General features: G+C 39.1%; 1 protein-coding gene across 1 annotated transcript; it reads right to left on the reverse strand.

The window, feature by feature from the left end:
- Positions 1-7,055: 7,055 nt before the first annotated feature.
- Positions 7,056-15,130, reverse strand: LOC115825526 (major histocompatibility complex class I-related gene protein-like). Its single transcript, XM_030789312.1, has 6 exons — positions 15,091-15,130; positions 14,357-14,611; positions 13,983-14,273; positions 12,808-13,086; positions 7,410-7,579; positions 7,056-7,196 (listed from the first exon to the last, which is right to left on the reverse strand). The coding sequence occupies exons 1-6, from the start codon at positions 15,128-15,130 to the stop codon at positions 7,056-7,058; spliced, it is 1,176 nt and encodes a 391-aa protein (XP_030645172.1).
- Positions 15,131-19,209: the final 4,079 nt, after the last annotated feature.

The following is a 19,209-nucleotide window of genomic DNA, read 5'->3' on the forward strand; positions in this document are numbered from 1 at the left end:
TTCCTAAGTGGTGGAATCCCTTCACTGGCCCTTTATGGTAGAGCACTCGGGGTGTTATTTTGATTGGTGTATTCACATGTGGTTTTTAACCTCAGGACCCCTTCCCCCTTCATCTAGCCCCCTTACTGCCACAGTTAGCTCCAGCCCTGCTCCTGGGTTTCTTTGCTTCTCCCAGTGTAATAAGTATCTACATGTTCATTGTGTTTTGTGTGTTTAAGGTTGTCAGTGTCCATTCCGGCTGCCACTGGTGTACTGCCCCACTAATTGGTGGGATGATCATTTGTAATTTTAAATAAATTGTTAAAATTTGATTATTTGGTGGAATGGCGTTTCTGGTCTCTTGAGTGTTATGACTTTGTGTGGCGTTTTTTTGGGGGTGGTTTGGGTTCCAAAGTAGTTAAAAAGTAGTTCTAATTTCCTGGGAGTGAGAGTCCCCTAGGTGGTGCTGTCGACACCCTAACTTTCCACACAATTTAACCAAATTTCCTTGTTCTTCCACCACCACTCACCTCACGCAGACTTGCAGTGTTTTGGGATGAATTCCAGTCAGAAGAAAATGGCAGCTGTGAAAACTCATTGCACTTAACCATCTGGGATCTCTTTCAATGCCCCATCACTCCTCATTGCATCAAACATTTGTAATTAAAATCTTCCATTGCTTCCTACTATTTGCAACTAAATAGGCTACTCGTCTCCTTCCCTAAGTGTACTCACGCAGAAAAGTTAGGTGCGCCATGAACCATACATTCATTGGCAGTGGAAAATCTTGTATTTGGTTTTTCATTTTGGACATTGCATTTTAAAGGATAATAGAGATTAAATGGAAATGCAGAAGAGGAAGGCAAATGATTCATTGCTGGGGAGCACACACAAGAAACAGTGATTTCTATCATTGAATTTTAACCAAATTACATCAAGTACATATACAGACCAGTTGGTGTCAAGATTTAACATCATAAACCACTCACCTCCAAACGATTGTTGAAAACATCGGAAAAGAAGACAAAAGCACATGAAGTTCCTCATATTCACAATCTTCTATTCTCAGGCACCCAAGGAACAGGCTGATTCCATTAGATACTTTATTGATCCCAAGGGAAATTTAAAAATGAAATTAAAGGAGACTCCTTTGGAAAAAAAATCTTACCCCTTCGCAACCACACGAATGTTAAAGAAATCTAGAAACAGTACAGAGGCATCATACACTCTGCATAATTGCTGTTGTTATTTCTCTGTAAGGTTAATTCCAGTGATTTCTTCCCCAAAAGAAAAACTGAAACTGATTTCATGTCACGAGATACATTGCATAACCACAGGCTCTTAGTAGAATCTATTCTTCAAGAGCACTTATTACTAAACTATCTCAGTGCATAAGACAAACTATGCCTTGTTGCTATCTGATGACACAGTATTTTTTGTGTGGTTTTAAAAACCAAGCCTTACATACCATATAACACCATGCACATGATCAATGCAGTCTTGTGACTACATGTATTTCACATCAAAGTCACCCACCTCACTTAAAAGAGACAAAAACCAGGAAGTATTCTTATTCACACAATTTTGTTAAAACACTATAAAGTCTATCCAAGCTGCATACTACTGTATATTATCAAATTGCCACTGAAATTTTATTCCATAAAGTAAGCACTCGAAACAAGTATGTACAGTGTTGAAAGTTTCAGAAATAGTCTAGAAATATGAGTCATAAGCTTGTTACTTCTCTTATGGTGCTAACAGTTTGCTTGCTATCACAGAATAGGGAAGGAAAAGCTACCTTGGACCTCCAGTCACTGGCCTACCTTAAAAGCACACTAAGCAGGTGCACAATTGCAGACTGCAGCCCTTTTGTTGCTAGTCAGAATTTGTCAGCCATCCTCTACTCATTCATCAATGGTCAGTTTCTGAACAGATATTACTTGGGTGGCAGACAATTCTCAACTCAGCAGTAACTCTGACATGGTAGTGACATGATAGTGACAGGGTATTGACATGGAAGTGGGTGTCATGCTGGTGAGAGTGTATCAGGCAGAGCAGCATGGCTGGGGTTTTTATTTATTTATATAACAGTGCCACTGCTATTTTGAGAGTGGATGGCCACCCAAAAATATCTAGCTGACAGTGGGTCTGTGATAGGAAACTGTCCACTAATGAAGAGCTAACGTAGATTGCGCATGGCAACAGATCAGTCATAATGTGTAACAGGACGCCAACAAGGTATACCCTCACTGGTCCCTTTATCTAATAAATGAAGTGACAGTACTAACGAGTCTGTGCCTGTATTTGAACTGAACAAAATGTAGTATAAAAATAAAACTTCCGTCCAGAAATACCAAATTTAACAACCATTATACCAGTTTGACTTGCTTAAACTGAGATTGTTAGCCTTTAGCTGTAACATTTCACTGTGTTGTATTCCTCTGTGGTGGTTACAACTGCAATCTGTCAAACAACACTGAATTACCTACATACTCACATTAAATCTCTGGAAGACAGGAGGACAGAGAACTGTGGGGTTGGACTATAAAGACTGGAAAGAATGGTATAATATGATATGATATTATGATATATTTATGAATCTAAAGTAATAACAGGTGAATGTGGGGAACCCTGAGTCCTGGTTTGAAAGTTCTTAATCCTGTTTGGTACTAGGCAAGAACTCAGAGAACAAATGGGAACCGACTGTGCAACAGCAATCATAAGAGTAAATACTAAGCAACAGATACTGTCTCATACTCGAATAATAAGACTATTTAAGTGACTTTAACATAATTTTTATTTTTATGCATAACGCCAGAGAATGTCATGGAAGGCAACTCTATGGTGTCAACCGGTGTATTAACAGTAAGCAAGGCTGGCATAGTCTAATGTTGATGCTGAGGTTATCCACATCTGTAAAAGTGGGTGGTGGATGTAAATGTGAGGATGTCAGGTAAGGCTTCAGGTCAAACCACCATCAGGAGAGTCTTTGTGTCACATAACATACAATAACCCTTTTCTAACAGTGGGCTGAACCATCAGCAGAGTTGATCATCCAGGAAGCACAGTCTGTTGAACTGTAGCCAGTTCACTTTCGGTTCAGGCAAACTTTTTGTTCCCACTTTTTTTAAAAGAACATGATATCTGATTTTGATAACTGTCTTGTGAACTATCCATGTTAATTATTTTGTAATGAAACTAATTAACACAAACAAAGTGTTAATGAGCTAGACACAAACAAAAAGTTCTTTGAAACAGTGAAGAAATCAGTCAGGTGGATATACAAGTGACAGAAATAATATTTCACTTTCAGCAATCACAGGTAGGCTATGCAGCAATGCATGGCCAAAAAAAAAAAAGGAATAAGCACGAACCTTAGATGTGCTCCTTTCTACAGTAGAAGATGAATCAGTTGTTGACATGGGAAAAAATTAGAGAATATAAAGAGAAGAACAGGGGTTACATATATAATATCTATTTCTCTCACTGTACACAAATCAAACTGTGAAAACAAACACATACAAATGGAGAATAAGGGTTACGAATGACCTGAGATGATAATGAATGACAAGTTTACAGCATATCATCTGCCAAGAAATAAAAAAACAAACAAATAAGTTTTGGTTAGTCAATGAATAATGATATAGTATTAAAATCCAGCAATAAGTCAATCAGACAAACTTACCATTATGTTTACATCACCACCTGAACATGAATCCAAATCCAACAATTACACTAAAAAAATACAACAGGAATTACCACAGCAGTCCTTGTCATGAACTGCAGAGATAAAATGAAATAAGTCATATCTCATTTTGTCCATATAAAGAATGTACAAAATACTGAATGTGTCTTCCCATTCAAATATTACAATTTACAAAGTTTCACAATGATTTTGAAGCAAAACTGAGAATTCATCCCAAGTTTGCATGATATTTCCAGGTATGCAAATATACTGGACTACACAGCTGTAGCTATATATGTCTGTGTGTTCTGCTGGTATCACAACACTCTTTCTTGCCTGATAGGTACCATCTCCATTTGGTAGCACTTCACCTTCAATAACCCCCTCAACCACAGGCTGCATGTCTGACCCAAACCACTGAACCTGCACTGTTTGTGTGTAGAAACCAGTCACATGACATGTGATCTGTGTAAAGGCAGAGCTTTTCTTTGCAAATAGTCTGACCACTGGAACTATGGAATGAACAAACAGCACCACTAATAACAGTAAACTTGATCACTGTATCATACATGGAAAGTAGTGGTTGGCTATGTCTTTACTTATTTACTGCAGCACAGTGCTTGAAGTAGTAATTTTGCTGTAATTCATACAACTTTTTTCCCTCTCTTATACTGCTTGTTACAGTTAATTTCATATTGTGAAAGAGAACATCTCTATTTCTTTGTTAAACATAGACTGCTTAGGTCATGAACACAAATATGAACTTTAGAATTTCACAAATTTCGGTCAGTACACCACATTTTGAAGAAAGAGGCAACGGTTTCAAGGTCGGCTCGATTTCTCTCCCTCGGTCTCTTATAGAGGACTGCTTGAGGCACTGTTGCTGTAAATGTTCTACTCCCAAGATCAAGGCTGTGGAAGTCCTTGCCATTAAATTTATGAATTAAAAAGGTTTGTGTAGTTAAATATGAACGGAGATCACATTGGCCATGGCCCTGATAAATGGTAAATGTTTATATATGTTAAATGTTAACTTGTCAAGTTAAACTGCTGAGTGTCTAATTTCAGGTCTGTTGTTAAATATTCACTGTGGATATTTGCTGTGGTAGCAGAATAGCTCCAAATTTGTGCATTTGTGCTGTTAATCCATTCAGGGACAGACACTGCACCTGCCATATTGCTGTCATACTAGAAGACTGGCATGTCATCCACAGTAATCACCTCAAAATATTCTGGCAGGTCAAGGCTATGTGATGCGACAAAAAATGCATTGAGCGATTGTACATCTGTAAAATACAAGAGAATTCACTCTGAAAATGTGACCATACAGACTGGAAAAATAAAAAATGTCTTGTCAGAATGGATATATTATTTTCAAATCACAGCAAACTGTTTACTGTATAAATAAAAACAGTTTTCTAACATGTTGTATATTTTAGAATGTTACACAAATTAAGAATCAGATTTGAAGTTTCAACAAAATTTTATCCTGTTTAATCCCAAACTTTACTATCTTATGAGAAAACTTATACCCCTTGAATGAACCCATTACAGAAATGGTATTCTTTTTGTGTGTGTATATATATATATATATATATATATATATATTGCCTGGGAGCTTGCCGGTCCTGCACAGTATTTTAGCTGTCCCTAGGACTGTGCTCTTCTGGACAGAGATCTTGAATGTTCTTCCTGGGATCTGCTGGAGCCACTATCCCAGTTTGGGGGTCACAGCTCCAATTGTTCTGATTACTACCCTGCTGTTATGTGCCAGATTGTCTCAGGGGTGTCTTTGCACAGTCTGTGCCTTGGGTCCTGCCTGATGTAGTAGATCTCGGCGTCTATTGATATTGTACTCGGGGCCTGTTCCTGTGCTGCCATGATCAGTGCCTCTGTGCTGTCCTTCAGTCCAGCCTTGTCCAGCCACCGGTAGGATTTCTCGACGTCTAACACTTCCTCTATTTGACTGTTGTACGTGCCGTGCAGGGGCTTGTCCTTCCATGATGATTCCTGCTCCTGTTCTTCTTCCTTCAGAGGTTTCTCCTGCCTGAGGTATTCACTAAGCACTTCATCACTTGGGGCCATCTTCCTGATGTAGTCTTGGATCTTTGTTGTCTCATCCTGAATAGTGGCTCCAACACTCACTAGTCCTCGATCTCCTTCATTCTGCTTAGTGTACAGTCTCAGGATGCCGGATTTGGGGTGAAATCCTCCATGCATTGTAAGGAGCTTTCTTGTCTTGATGTCAGTGGCCTCTATCTCTTCCTTTGGCCAGCTTATTACTCCAGCGGGGTTTCTGATGACCAGCAGGGCATAGGTGTTGATAAGCTGGACCTTGTTTTTCCCATTCAGCTGACTTCTCAGGACTTGCCTTATTCTCTGCAGGTATTTGGCAGTTCCTAGCGACCTCTTCGTTGTTCCCATTTGTCTGTGGGATTCCAAGGTACTTTCCTCCACATCTGCCATGTTGCCCTCTGGTAGTCCAACCCTCCATTCCGACTACCTTTCCTCTCTTTGTTACCATCCGACCACACTTCTCAAGCCCAAATGACATGCCAATGTCATTGCTGTAGATCCTAGTGGTGTGGATCAGTGAGTCGATGTCTCACTCACTCTTGGTGTACAGTTTGATGTCATCCATGTAGAGGAGGTGGCTGATGGTCGCTCCATTCCATAGTTGGTAGCTGTAGCCATTCTTCATGATGATCCCACTGAGGGGGTTCTGGCCTATGCAGAACAGCAGCGTGGACAAAGCATCTCCTTGGTAGATGCCACACATGATGGCAACTTGTGCTATTGTTTTGAAGTTGGCCTCTAGTGTTGTTTTCCACAGCCCCATTGACTTCTTGACGAAGGCTCTTAGTGTAATATTGATGTTATGCAGCTCCAAGCATTTCAGGATCCATGTGTGAGGCATCGAGTTGTAGGCTTTCTTGTAGTCAATCCAGGCGGTGCAGAGGTTGGTTTGTCTGGTGTTGCAGTCTCAAGCGACTGTCTTATCTACCAGTAGCTGGTGTTTTGCTTCTCTGGTGTTCTTTCCGATACCTCTCTGGGCCCTGCTCATGTATTGAGCCACGCGCCTACTCTTTTTATCTGCTATGATGCCTGACAGGAGTTTCCATGTTGCGCAGAGGCAGGTTATTGGCCTGTAGTTGGATGGGACTGCTCCCTTCTGGGGATCCTTCAGGATAAGGACTGTCCTAACTTTGGTTAGCCATTCAGGGTGGGTCCCATCCATTCTTAGCTGGTTCAGCTGTGCAGCCAGGCACTCATGGAGTGAAGTTAGCTTCTTTAGCCAGCAGGCATGGATCATGTCAGGGCCCGGCGCCGTCCAGTTCTTCATACCTGAGACTCTTTCTTGGATGCCCGCCACTGTAATAGTTAATGGATCTTACTTAGGGAGGGTGCAATGGTCTATTCTCAGGTCCACTAGCCACTGAGCACTGGTGTTGTGTGATGCCTCTTTCTCCCATATGCTCCTCCAGTATTGTTCAGACTCCAGCCTCGCTGTATCTATTCCCTTGTTATTTCCCTGCCACGGAGAGTATACCTTGGATGGTGCAGAGGAGAACATCTAATTTATTCTCCTGGCTTCTATTGCTGAGGCGTACCTCTTCAGGTGGGTGGCCAGGGCTGTGAGTCTTTGCTTGGCAGTTACTAGGGCCTCAGGTATGGACAGCTTGTTGTACTTCTCTGGTAACCCTTTCTTGCTTTTACCTTTCTATAGTTCTGATATCTGACTAACCTCCGTCCATGTTGCCTTGATCTTGGCCTCCAGCCTCCGTCTCCGTGGAGCGTACTGCTCCTTGTGGCTAGTGTCTATCTTATAGCCAAGCATCTCAAGGATCACTGTTGCTGTACTGTATATAATCTTACTGGTTTCAGTGATGGTCGCAGTATGGATTGTCCATCGTGCTGCATTCACACCCTTGAGTAGACTTTTAGGAGGTACTTCACTGATAACCAGCAGGGGTTCCAGGTGTACAGTTTAGTTATGATCTTCAGTTTCAGGTCAGCTGCTCTTGCATTCAGCTCGCAAGGGCTTATTGGGGCTTGGTACCCAATCTCGGGGTGTGGGGATGATGACATCTCCCCCCTGACCTGTCATCCTGGCTCCCCCATGCTGTACCAACTGTACTGCTCTTTGTGGTCATTAGTTTAAGCTAACTCGCATACATCACATACAGCTAAAGCGTTGGGTGTTTCAATTTTGAAATGATACCTTGGTTGTTAGTAGCCTTGAGGATTAATGTCGTTGGAGTATGCTGACCTAAAAAACGTTCAAATTTAAAAGTTAAAAGAAAACCCGTTTGCCTCTCTTTGCCGCCTTTGAACGCACCTCTGTATTCGCTACCAGATGGGCTGATCAACCAAAGCGATTATTTCAACTACCCTCTCAGTGATGTTTTTGACCTTGTCTCGAGGAAATTTCTCTCTCCTTTTAAAAGTATATCCTCCAATGTGTGTTGCTTCGGAGCAGCCTTTGCCTGTGTTACCTGAGTTAACTCGTTGTATTCCGCTGAGTGTTTATTTTTTAGGTGCCATATCAAAGTGGTAGTAGCCTACTGAACGCAGCTCTGTGCTACTACCACCTTGCGAAATGGTCACATTGCAAATGTGACCGGGTGAGGAGGAGGCTAGGGCAGATAGGTAGGTAAAAGGGCACCCCCTGAGACAATATATATACAGACAACGCCACTTTGGGAATTTCGCCCAAAGAAATACTTTTAAACCTAATCCCTCAGTAAACAGCAAGTGTTGCACAGGACCTTTATTGTAAAACAAGAGCAGAGACGTGGTTTTCAAGTATCATAAGAGTAAAGTTTATTTGAAGTTGCTGTAATGGGGGAAAAAGAGCTGCAAGATATTGTTCGTGCAAGAGAAACAACACTTTATTTAAATACTAGTAAAGTTTGCTAATTTAATAAATAGCTAGAGTTAATGTCAGCCTACTCCCACCTTAAATTCATTAGGGAAAGTTGGACAGACTATTCAGGTGTTTGGGAAATAACCCTCAGCATAATTTTGAGTAATACACCTTTTCTTTTGCGTGTGCTGCACGAACCATCCACTGTCTGCCTCGAGAAACCAGACATACAATTTTATTGAGTCTAGTTCGCCAGTGTTAGCCCTGCTTGTAATAGTCAATTAAAATGCCTTTCCTTTTCCATCCCCTTTTGTAATAAATAGTTGTAAGCCTTTGAATTTTCACTACTGCTTAGTCTTATATGAACAGCAAACAGCATGCATCAGAGAAGTCCTCATTGAATACGTGCTTTGTGCTTGAATGCTAGGTGTAATTACTCTTGCTGTTTGTATTTAGAATGTGATAGGCTATAATGTTGTTTAGCAGTTTCTGTGTGAGTGTATGAGCACAATGATTGGCAGAAGTGGCTGTGATGCAAGGGGTACCAGCTAAAATCTTGCCTAGGGCACCAAATTGGTCAGGGCCGGCTCTGCGCCTGAGTATAATCATGGAAAGAATTTTGTACCTATTTGCTACATGTACATTAAGGATATTCACGATTTAAATGTGATGAGCTCTGAAACTGAAAATATAGGTGAAGTAAAAAACAGTGACTGCAGTCAAAGAGCGATAGAGATGGAACCACATTGATGTTTGTCATGACGTTTCAATCTATTTGTGACGTTCGCACAGAAGAATAGAAGATTATAACACGCACACAATTCCTGTCGTTTGTTGAAAAAATTCCAAAAGAAGACAGAATCACATCAATTTCTTCGTATTTACACGAGTCTATTTTCGGACACCTGAGGGACAGCCAGACTACGGAACAAATGAAATGGGATACATCTTTGTTGTCAAAAAGGGGCGTGTCTCTGAACTGAATACTCCAATACTCATTTCTTTACCGAAGTTCACTCTTATTAGCAAAAAGGGAAAGATTCAATGCAAGATGCTGAAATGTCCCTCTTATCATGATTCAGAGTGTTTCCACCCCAACTCCGATGCATAAGCCTGACCCACTTCACTCTCCATTTGGAAAACAAAGGCACTGTCACATTTTCTTTTTTAAAGCATGGCACACAATATTACAAACCCAATGTTTTGTATACACTTTGAATAATAATAATAAATGTAAGCATTTTATTTTAAATGAGATGGGCACATTCATGAATAAAGGTCATATTTAATCTTTCTTTTACTGATCAGTGTTTCCTGGGTCAAAGCCACACGACCTACTCCAACAGATCCCTCCTGATGTGAGTGGACAGTAAAACAGGGTCTGATAGACTTAGAATTTGTTGATAAAAGGAAATGAGATTAAATTGAATTTTCCCATGAAGCAGAGCCTGAACTATGAGCGGGGACAAAAAAAAAAAAAGGTGAGACAGTTGTTCAAAATGCTGAATGCTTGTGAATTTAGTTGGGAATTTACTGGCATGCTCAGTTTAAGACACTTGAGAGGGAAGTATGCTGTTGTGGTTGTGTATGCTGTAACGAAACACTCTTCAAAAAAAAAAAAAAAATCCTGATAAGCAGTATAAACTTCCCTCCTTTGTACTTATTTCATCCCTCCCCCTTCTTGTGAGTAGTTTCCCAAAAGATACACCAATAACCACAGCGCCATCTAATGGGCATTTGTGTGTATGTCGGTAACAATTTAAGGAAAATGCTTCTCCAGTTACTTGAAACTGAAACACTCAAAAAAGATATGTATCGTAAATGAATGACAATTTCTCACCATGCCATAAGCAAGACTTAAAAATTTAGCACACAAAAAAGAAAAAAAAAAAAGAAAAGAAAAAAAAAGCAGATGGTTTAAAGTGCCTTACACAGTTCAATTTACGATGGATGCATCAAAACTGGCCATGACCCTGATAGATGTTGATGTTAGAGGATATACTTCAAATACTATTAAAGTACTTTTTTAGTTCCCATTCTTAACATGCTACCATTTAGAAGATAGCTCACCATCATTAATGAACTCTAAAAGCTCACTGAGTACACAAAATGTTAAAATGGTAAATAGGCCATTTACCTTTCAAGTTAAACTGTTTGATGGCAGATTTCAGAGCTTACATTGGCTTTTTTGTTGTTGTTGTTGTTGTTGTTGTTGTTGTTGTTGTTGTTTTCGCTCTCTGCGAGACAGTTTATGTTCCTCCAATCTTCGCCTGTAGTGGTGCTGTTCAACCATAACTGACACTTTTGGGTGCCATGGCAATAAAGAATTATAATATTAATTCAAAAAGGAAAACAAGACTCATGCAAGGCACAGTTATAGGCTCAGACTTAAGATAAAACTAGAATGCTTTAAAAAAAAAAAAAAGGAAAGAGCATACTTCTTTTCCAGCCAATATGATTTTAAGTGTCTTGAAAGAGGTTTCTTCTAAGAATGTTTATGGCTGAACCAGCTATTAACATTCTGAGAATTCTCAATTCATTCACTCATTCACATTAGTAAAAAGCTGAGAATTCCTTTTGGCACAGTTTATAAAACAAAGAGCTGAGGTCTCTCTCTCCAGGCAATATTGTTGCCTGATGACCCATTCAAAACATTCAGTGTTTCCTCTCATGGCTCCAATGTACAAACCTTACACACCATCCACCGTCATGCAGGGTCACAGCAATTTTGTTCAAGACAACTGTAAATGATTCACATCAAATTCATCCAACTCAGATAAGGCATATAACAAAAACAAAAAGTATTTTTTATTTGAAATGCTTTATTATTACACTAATATGTACTGTAATATTGCATCAGTAATAAAAATATCTGCACATGTTGTACAGTGTTATATAGTATTTATATGCTTCTTGAAAAAAGTGATTGTGTGAAACAAACACTGTGAACTATAGGTCAATACAAAAATTCTACTGGAATAATGTGTCATGTTTTACAATAATATCCCTCTACCTCTAAACAATTGTTGAAGACAATTTAAAAGAGGACAATAACATGTCTAATTCCTCATATTTACAGTCATCTCCTCTCAGGTGTCAGAGTAGGTGTCAGAGACACCAAGGATAGAAGTTTAATTGAAAATGAAAGGCAATACTCTTGTATTTCCAAATCTGGACACACAGAATTCCTCTCTGATGCATCACCCTTCAGATATAATCTCCTGAACATGAGTCTTTATGAAGTGAATACCAGTCCGGACACCAAAACAAGCATTCAAGACCTGTGAGGTCAGGCACACACACACACATGCATGCACGCACAAACACACAAGCACTCATGCACATGCGCGCGCACACGCACACACACACACACGCACGCACACACACACGCACACACACACACACACACACACACTCACACTTACACTTACATGTATATCTCCAGATTTGCCTCTTGACATCTTCTCCTCAGCTCCCTCCACACAGCAGACTTTAGTGATACTTTAGAGTGTTAAACTAATTAGTTTTTCTAGTTGTTACCTACACAGAGAGTGTTTATACATCTGTTTAAAATAGATATATCTGTAAAACCAAAACATAACTGAAAGAAAAAGAAATGCACCACACAGATGAAAAACATCATTTTGCACTTTGTACCTTAATTCCCATAAATATAATTATATGTATATTGAAAAACTAAGTAACTATAGTCAACTGTTTTCACTGTGATCTCACACAGAGAAGAAATGAGCCTTCTAATAACACAGCAGATGACCCACAGTTGGAAACAGAGATAAAGATGCTCCTGTTTGCAGGGGAAGGCGGGTCACTCATTCACAACATGAGAATAGTCCTACATGAGTCAGATGACTGTATGAGAGAGGACAAAGGAGGAGGAAGAAAAATATTAGAGGGAAAACATTTTTTCTCTCAAACCATTAACACATTAAACTGAGAAAACAAACAAATAGAAGGTGGAAATTTGGTTTGAAAACTTACCAGTTACGGATATTAATAATTTTACAAACTGCCAACTGCAAAATAGAAAAACTACAGATTAGTCAATGACCCAAAAAAACCCTCAAGTTATATTTAAAAAATTCAAGAATAACGGAAGCTGATCAAATATACTTACCCTTATGGTTACAGCACCACCAGAGCACAAGTCCAATGTGAAGTTAATATTTACAATATTTAGAATTAAAAATTTAAACAGACAAGCCAAGAGACAAAAGTTCAGGTGTTAAATCAGTATTGGATTTCAGCAGGATCTTACCCCAGGTTTCAGTGATATTTCCAGGGATGCTGCTATGCTGGACCACACAGCTGTAGTGATGTATGTCTGTGTGTTCTGCTGGTATCACAACACTCTTTCTTGTCTGATAAGAACCATCTCCATTTGGTAACACTTCACCTTCAGTAACCCCCTCAACCACAGGCTGCATGTCTGACCCAAACCACTGAACCTGCACTGTTCTTGGGTAGAACCCAGTCACATGACATGTGATCTCTGTAAAGACAGAGTTTTTCCTCTCAAAAAGCCTGACCTCTGGAACTGTGGAATGAACAAACAAAAACATCACCAGTCTGCTTCTGCATACAGATGTGTGTGTAGTTTCTGATCTCTAATTGTGATTTTGATGCAATGGTACTGCTTTGCTGCTGCTAATGACTGTGACTTGTGTGTCTGCACTGTTTGCGTCTGACCCCTTATATAAATAGAATGCCCCACTGCAGAACTACACACAAATTGAGGTAATGTAGAGGAAAGTGAGAGTGTGTCGTGGTGTGGCCACAAAACTCATATCTGGACATTTGCCTCAACCCTTTCTCTAACTGGACACACAGCAAACGATCACCACTCCACCCTGATCACCCCTCGAAATTTATCCGTGGGGTAGTGGAATAGATCCCTGTCTCTTTTTCATAAACTGAACCTTGGTTGATTGCCCCCTCAGTGATAGCAGCACACCCTGTTTCCAGATCAGCTAAAAACCTGACACCCTCCTATCCTCTTTAGTCAGTTGTCATGCAGTCTGTTTATCTTGTCATCCTGGTCACTTTACTGCTACCACTTAATGTATCTTAATGCTAATGAAGAGCTGCTCTGAATAATTTCTAGGTTCATTGTTCAGAGTGCTGACCTATAAATAGACCTCTTCTGACTGTGTTTTGACTGGGTTCAGATTCTCAGGTAAGGTTATGGGTACTCCCATGCGACACGAGTATTCAAGCTAATGTTCATGATGATCCAGTAACTCTAACTTGACTCTACCGTTTGAATAACAATAGTAAAGCTATCTGTGTGGTAGGCTAATTCACGCAACTTTTCTTTCCATTTTTTCATTGCTTTTCTTGGTTGATTTCAGACTGTAAAAAGAACTCTTCTATTTCTATCTCAGAAACAAATTTTTGAAGTCACAGATACAAATCTGAACTTTGGAATTTTACCTTTCTTCATGCGTAATCTGGGGTTATATTGCAGGAACTCTTTAATTCCTTCAGCGGTCCGCCTCTTGTTGTAGAGAGAGACAAGGAATTCAACATCTGCTTGATCTCTCTGCCTCATAGTCTTATAGGACACTGCTTGAGGCACCGTGGCCAAAAATGTTTTACTGTCGTAATCAAAGCTTATAAAATCCTTGCCATTAAATGCATGACTGAGAAAGCTTTTCAAAGTCCCATCAGGATGGAGGTGATGTCCACCATAGGCCTGATAAACGTTGATGTTAGAGGGAATACCTAAAATGTGAAGTCTTAATTAGTGTACATTAAGTATTTTAAAACATGAACAATAGCTGTTCACCTAATGCAATGCCATTTACCTGTTGAGTTAAACTGCAGGGTGGCTGATTTCAATCCTGTTAGCAGTTTTTCTTTTTTAAAATGTGCTCTGTTAGTCAAGAAATGCCAGTATTCCTTTGCAGTTGTGCTGTTCAACCATTCAGGGAAAGGTACCACACCTTTCATATTACTGTCATAGTAGAAGACTGGCACATCATCCACAATTACAAGCTCAAAATATTCTGGCAAATCAAGGCCTTGTGATGCGACACAATGCCAGGTAAGAGAATGTACATCTGTAAAATATCAGACAATTTGCAATACGAGTTTTACCACAGATTATTTTACAATATAAAACTTAAGACAGCAAAATGATAAAAAAACAACAACAAAAGAAAACAGCACATCAGTTAATGTATTTGGTAAAATATTAATATTAAAGAAATTAAGTAATATTAATATGAATGAACTTTGGTAAAAGGGAACTCACAGTAAGACCGTGACCACAGCTTTGAAGAATTAGGTTTCAGAATAAAAATAACGTGTGTGTGTGTGTGTGTGTGTGCGTGTGTGCGTGACTCTGATCTTTGAAAAGCATATAAATTACACTCATCCCTTTTGTTTTGCTTTCATAAACTCCCTACAGAAATCTTCTAAAGGGTTAACACGGTTGACAATCAAAACCCAGTTTTAAAAGCTGGAAAACTGCAGATAGAGTGTAGTCTATCAGAATGCAAGAAATGCCTTAATCTCATGTGAATTATTAGTTCATTACTTACAAATGTTTCTCCTTGTCTAGAGAAGTTAAGTTCCATGCTCCTATATGGCATGATTTTCCTGCTCTGCTCAGACCTGTTGTATATTGGCCTGTGATGAAAGTAACACTGAAAAATTATTTTTTCAACTTATTTCAATTTATTTCAAAGTGACACTGAAAGTCACAAAGTCTTGCAGCACATTACATGAAAAGCCAGGTCTAATTTATACAAGTAGTGGGCCTAAATCTTATATTTCTGTTTTATTCTGAAAAGAACATGCGATCTCGATTAATACTGTTTTGCAATTTACAGATTCTCTGCCACCATTACACAAGTAACTGTGCTGTGCCTATATGCTGTTGGAGTTTGAAACAGTAGCTTAAACCCACGCACAGTCTGGATTGAGAGTCCATCTATTTTAAGCCTGCACTCTCTTCCTCGAGGAGGACACGGTGGACACAAAAACAGTGCACATGCGCATCGCAACTTCATAGCTTTGATGTGTGAGGAAAGCAAATATCCACGAAGGAATGGAAAGACGAAAAGTGCGATCGCTTATTAAATCTTGTGAAACCATTCCCTATATCGGATGATCTGATTTGGGGAAGAGGCGAAATGTTCACAGGAGGAATATTAAAGGGGAAATAACTAAATATAAATAGGGATTACATGCTTACTCGTTCGTTACATTTATTCTGAAAATGCGTCTCACGTCTGTTTTTTCGCCAAGGATAAACTTGTGTAGCCTAAATAATCAGACAAACAGGTACCCAGACCACTGGTTTGTAATCGGCGAGCAATAAATAACTTCCGCACAGATGTCAAAGATGTGTGTAAATGTATACTAGTGTTTTAAAATTATAACCCACTCACCTCCAGATGATTGTTGAACGACTTCTAAAAGAAGACAGAAGCATATCATATGCTTCATATTGACAGTCCTCTGTTCCAACGCATCCCAGAATCAGTAGGAAGCCATTCGAAAGTGAAAGGGAAAGTGAAGGAAGATGACGTTTTTGTAGCCTAAGTAAAGGTACTCTCTGCGAATTCAGCCGTAATATCCATACCTTGTGTACTTGCAGACACAGGCAACGGATTATATTCTTTAATATATCCTTGCATTAATTCCTTATCAAAAGAAAACTGAGACATTTAAGAAAACTCGAATGCCTCATCCATCTGTCAGTCATCCTCTTTGCATTAATACCTGTCACTGAAAGTCTTGCATTGCATCTTTGCATGAGCACATAAATTATATGCATTACATTTACAGTCCCCAGTTCTTACGTGGTCAGTGACATATAAGGACAACACACAAAGGCTAAAAAGAAGGATTTATCTTCTACAGCCTAATCAAAGTTGTATATTTAAGATAGATTTGTAGGTTGGTCAATATCAGGGTGTTTATGAGATGAATTCCAGTCAGTTTTTCACCAAAAGAAAAACTGAAACTAAATTGTATGCGATCGGACACTTTGTATCATCAAAGTTTTTGAATATTCAGTGAGCAAGCCCAATATGACAGTGGCAATGAAAAAAAATCCCTATAATGACACAAATAGAAGGAAGAAACCTTAGGAGGAAACGAGACTCAACAAGGGGAACCCTTCCTCCTCTGGCTGGCATGTAGAATAAAGGTAGTATATGTGACTGATTCAGAGTGCATTGTAAAATATGTCCACAATGCACAGATTCTTTATTTCACAAAGTAAGTAGTGCAAACAAGTATGGACAATGTAAAAATACAAAATTGCAATTTATTGTAATTTTAACAATGACCCACACAGAGACAAGTGTTTGTACATATGTATTTGATACAGATGCATACAAATAACTAATGATAATAATAATAAAAAAAATCTTACTTTTTAAATCTATCAGCAGCCTACATAATAAATTATGTGCATAACTACAGGGCCAGCCCAAGCCTTTATGGGGCCATGAATAGAATTTGATTTGGGGGCCCTGGCCCCCACTGCCTCTGCGCCGCCAATACTATTGACTATTGTCAGTGCTTGGTCATTTGCACATGTTTAATGTTTGTTTAAGAGTTTATTTAAGAGTTTGTCATATGTAGGTTAACACAGGGTCAACAGTACAATGAAATATGTGAGAGACGAGAGAAACAGGTCAACTCAGCAATAAGAGCACACTAGTCGTAAGATAAGAGCACAGTAACGGGTCAAACTAAACTCCCAAATATGGTCTTCATGGTTAAATGAAACCCAACAGTCAAGATGGTCAGTTGCACAAAATAGATTTATTAAATACAATAGAAATGTATTATTTTCACTCACAATAAAATACCTTTATAAAAAAAATAAATAAAAAATAACAACCAAGCATGGAAAGGACAATGTGACAGACAAACCAGGCAGCACACAAGGACACAGTAGGGGAATAATGAATGAGGGTGAGAGATAAAGAAAGAAAAAGCAACCAACTTAACACACACGATCAAACACGATATCTTGTGAATCACTACAAACCACTGCACCCAGATCAGTGAGGTATTAAAGTGCGACAGACGTGCGCCCCAACTGCGCCCCACGACGCTGCCAAGAGGGAAGAAATAAAAGACAGACTCCTACACACAGGGCAACCAGACATTAATAATACCAATCGTCAACCAAACATTTACACACTGTAACCTTTTATATCAACAAGATTAACTACAGTCAACTAAAGTAGACAACAATCGGTGCTATGACGACTGTAAGAAAGGCTGGTATTTTAGTTTAACTGTGGACCATTCTGGATCCTTGTGATTGACATTACAGTGGATCAATCAGAACAGACCCGCCCCATGTTCCCCCAGAACTCCCTCGTTTTACCAACAGAAGCGGTAGAGAAAAGTTGTTCACTGTTAGTTGTAACATGCAACAAGTTTCAAGGACTATAGTTTAATGTAATACTACACTAAAAATTAATGTAGTAATAATGTGTTTCAAATAAAACTTTTTGTTTTAGTTGTGTGCCTTATCTGAGTTGGATGAATTTAATGTGAAACATTTGCGGTTATCTTGGACAAAATTGCTGTGACCCTGTGCGTGGTGGTGGATGGTGTGTAAGGTTTATGCATTGGAGCAATGAGCGGAAACACTCTGAATGTATTCAGTGTATCATCCGGTAACTGTGTAGCCTAGAGAGAGAGAGATTTCAGTGCCTTGTTTTATAAACTGCTCCAAATGGAATTCTCAGCTTTTTTCTCACATAAGTAAATAAATGGATTTGGAACTCTAAGAATATCAACAGGTGGTTCAGACACAACTTCTTTCAAGACACTTAAAATCACATTGGTTGGAAAAGTAGCATGTTTTGTAAGAAAAAAAAGAACTCTAATTTCACCCTAAGTCTGAGCCTATAACTGTGCAGTCCTGTCTTCCTGTCTGATCCTTGTGTTTCCTCATCGATTCCTGAGCCCAATACCTTTCAATCTGCCGAATAAAGTCACCCAGACTTGCACGTGCACCCAGTCTCTTCTGAGTTACCTGATACCTCCAAACTCCCCCTCTATTTATGTGTCTGAAGATTTATTTTTTGACTAATTAATATTGAAACTTGTAGGAGAAAGCAAAAAACAAAACAAAAAAGGAAAAAACAGCCGACGGGATCTCTGCCATCCAACAGTTTAACTTGACAGGTAAATGGCCTGCTTGCCTTACTATTTATTATACTCAGTGACCTTTTTTAGTTCATTAAGATGATGGTAAGCTATTTAACACTTCTAAATGGTAATGTGTATATGAACGTAAACTAAAACAGACTCTTCATATTTGAAGCATTTCCTCAAACATCCGCATTTATCACGATCATGGTCAGTTTGAATTTGTCCATTGAAATGGAACTGTGCAAGGCATTTTAACTCATACTGTGCATTTTGTTGTTGTTGTTGTTGTTGCTGTTGTTTTGAAATTTCATTTTGTAAAGTCTTTCTTATGGCATGGTGTGAAATCATCATCCATCTAAGATGCAGATCTTTTTTTCCAAGTCCAAGTAATTTCAGTAGCATTTTCCCGTCGATTCTTAATATAATATACACACTCAAAAGGTGCAGGCTATTTGTTGGTACCTCGAGTTCTGATGGCTACAGCAGGGGGCAGAGCCTTCTCTTACAGAGCCCCACAGTTATGGAA

The sequence above is a fragment of the Chanos chanos genome, chromosome 12 (genome assembly GCF_902362185.1).
Source record: "Chanos chanos chromosome 12, fChaCha1.1, whole genome shotgun sequence".
NCBI classification, from domain to species: domain Eukaryota; kingdom Metazoa; phylum Chordata; class Actinopteri; order Gonorynchiformes; family Chanidae; genus Chanos; species Chanos chanos.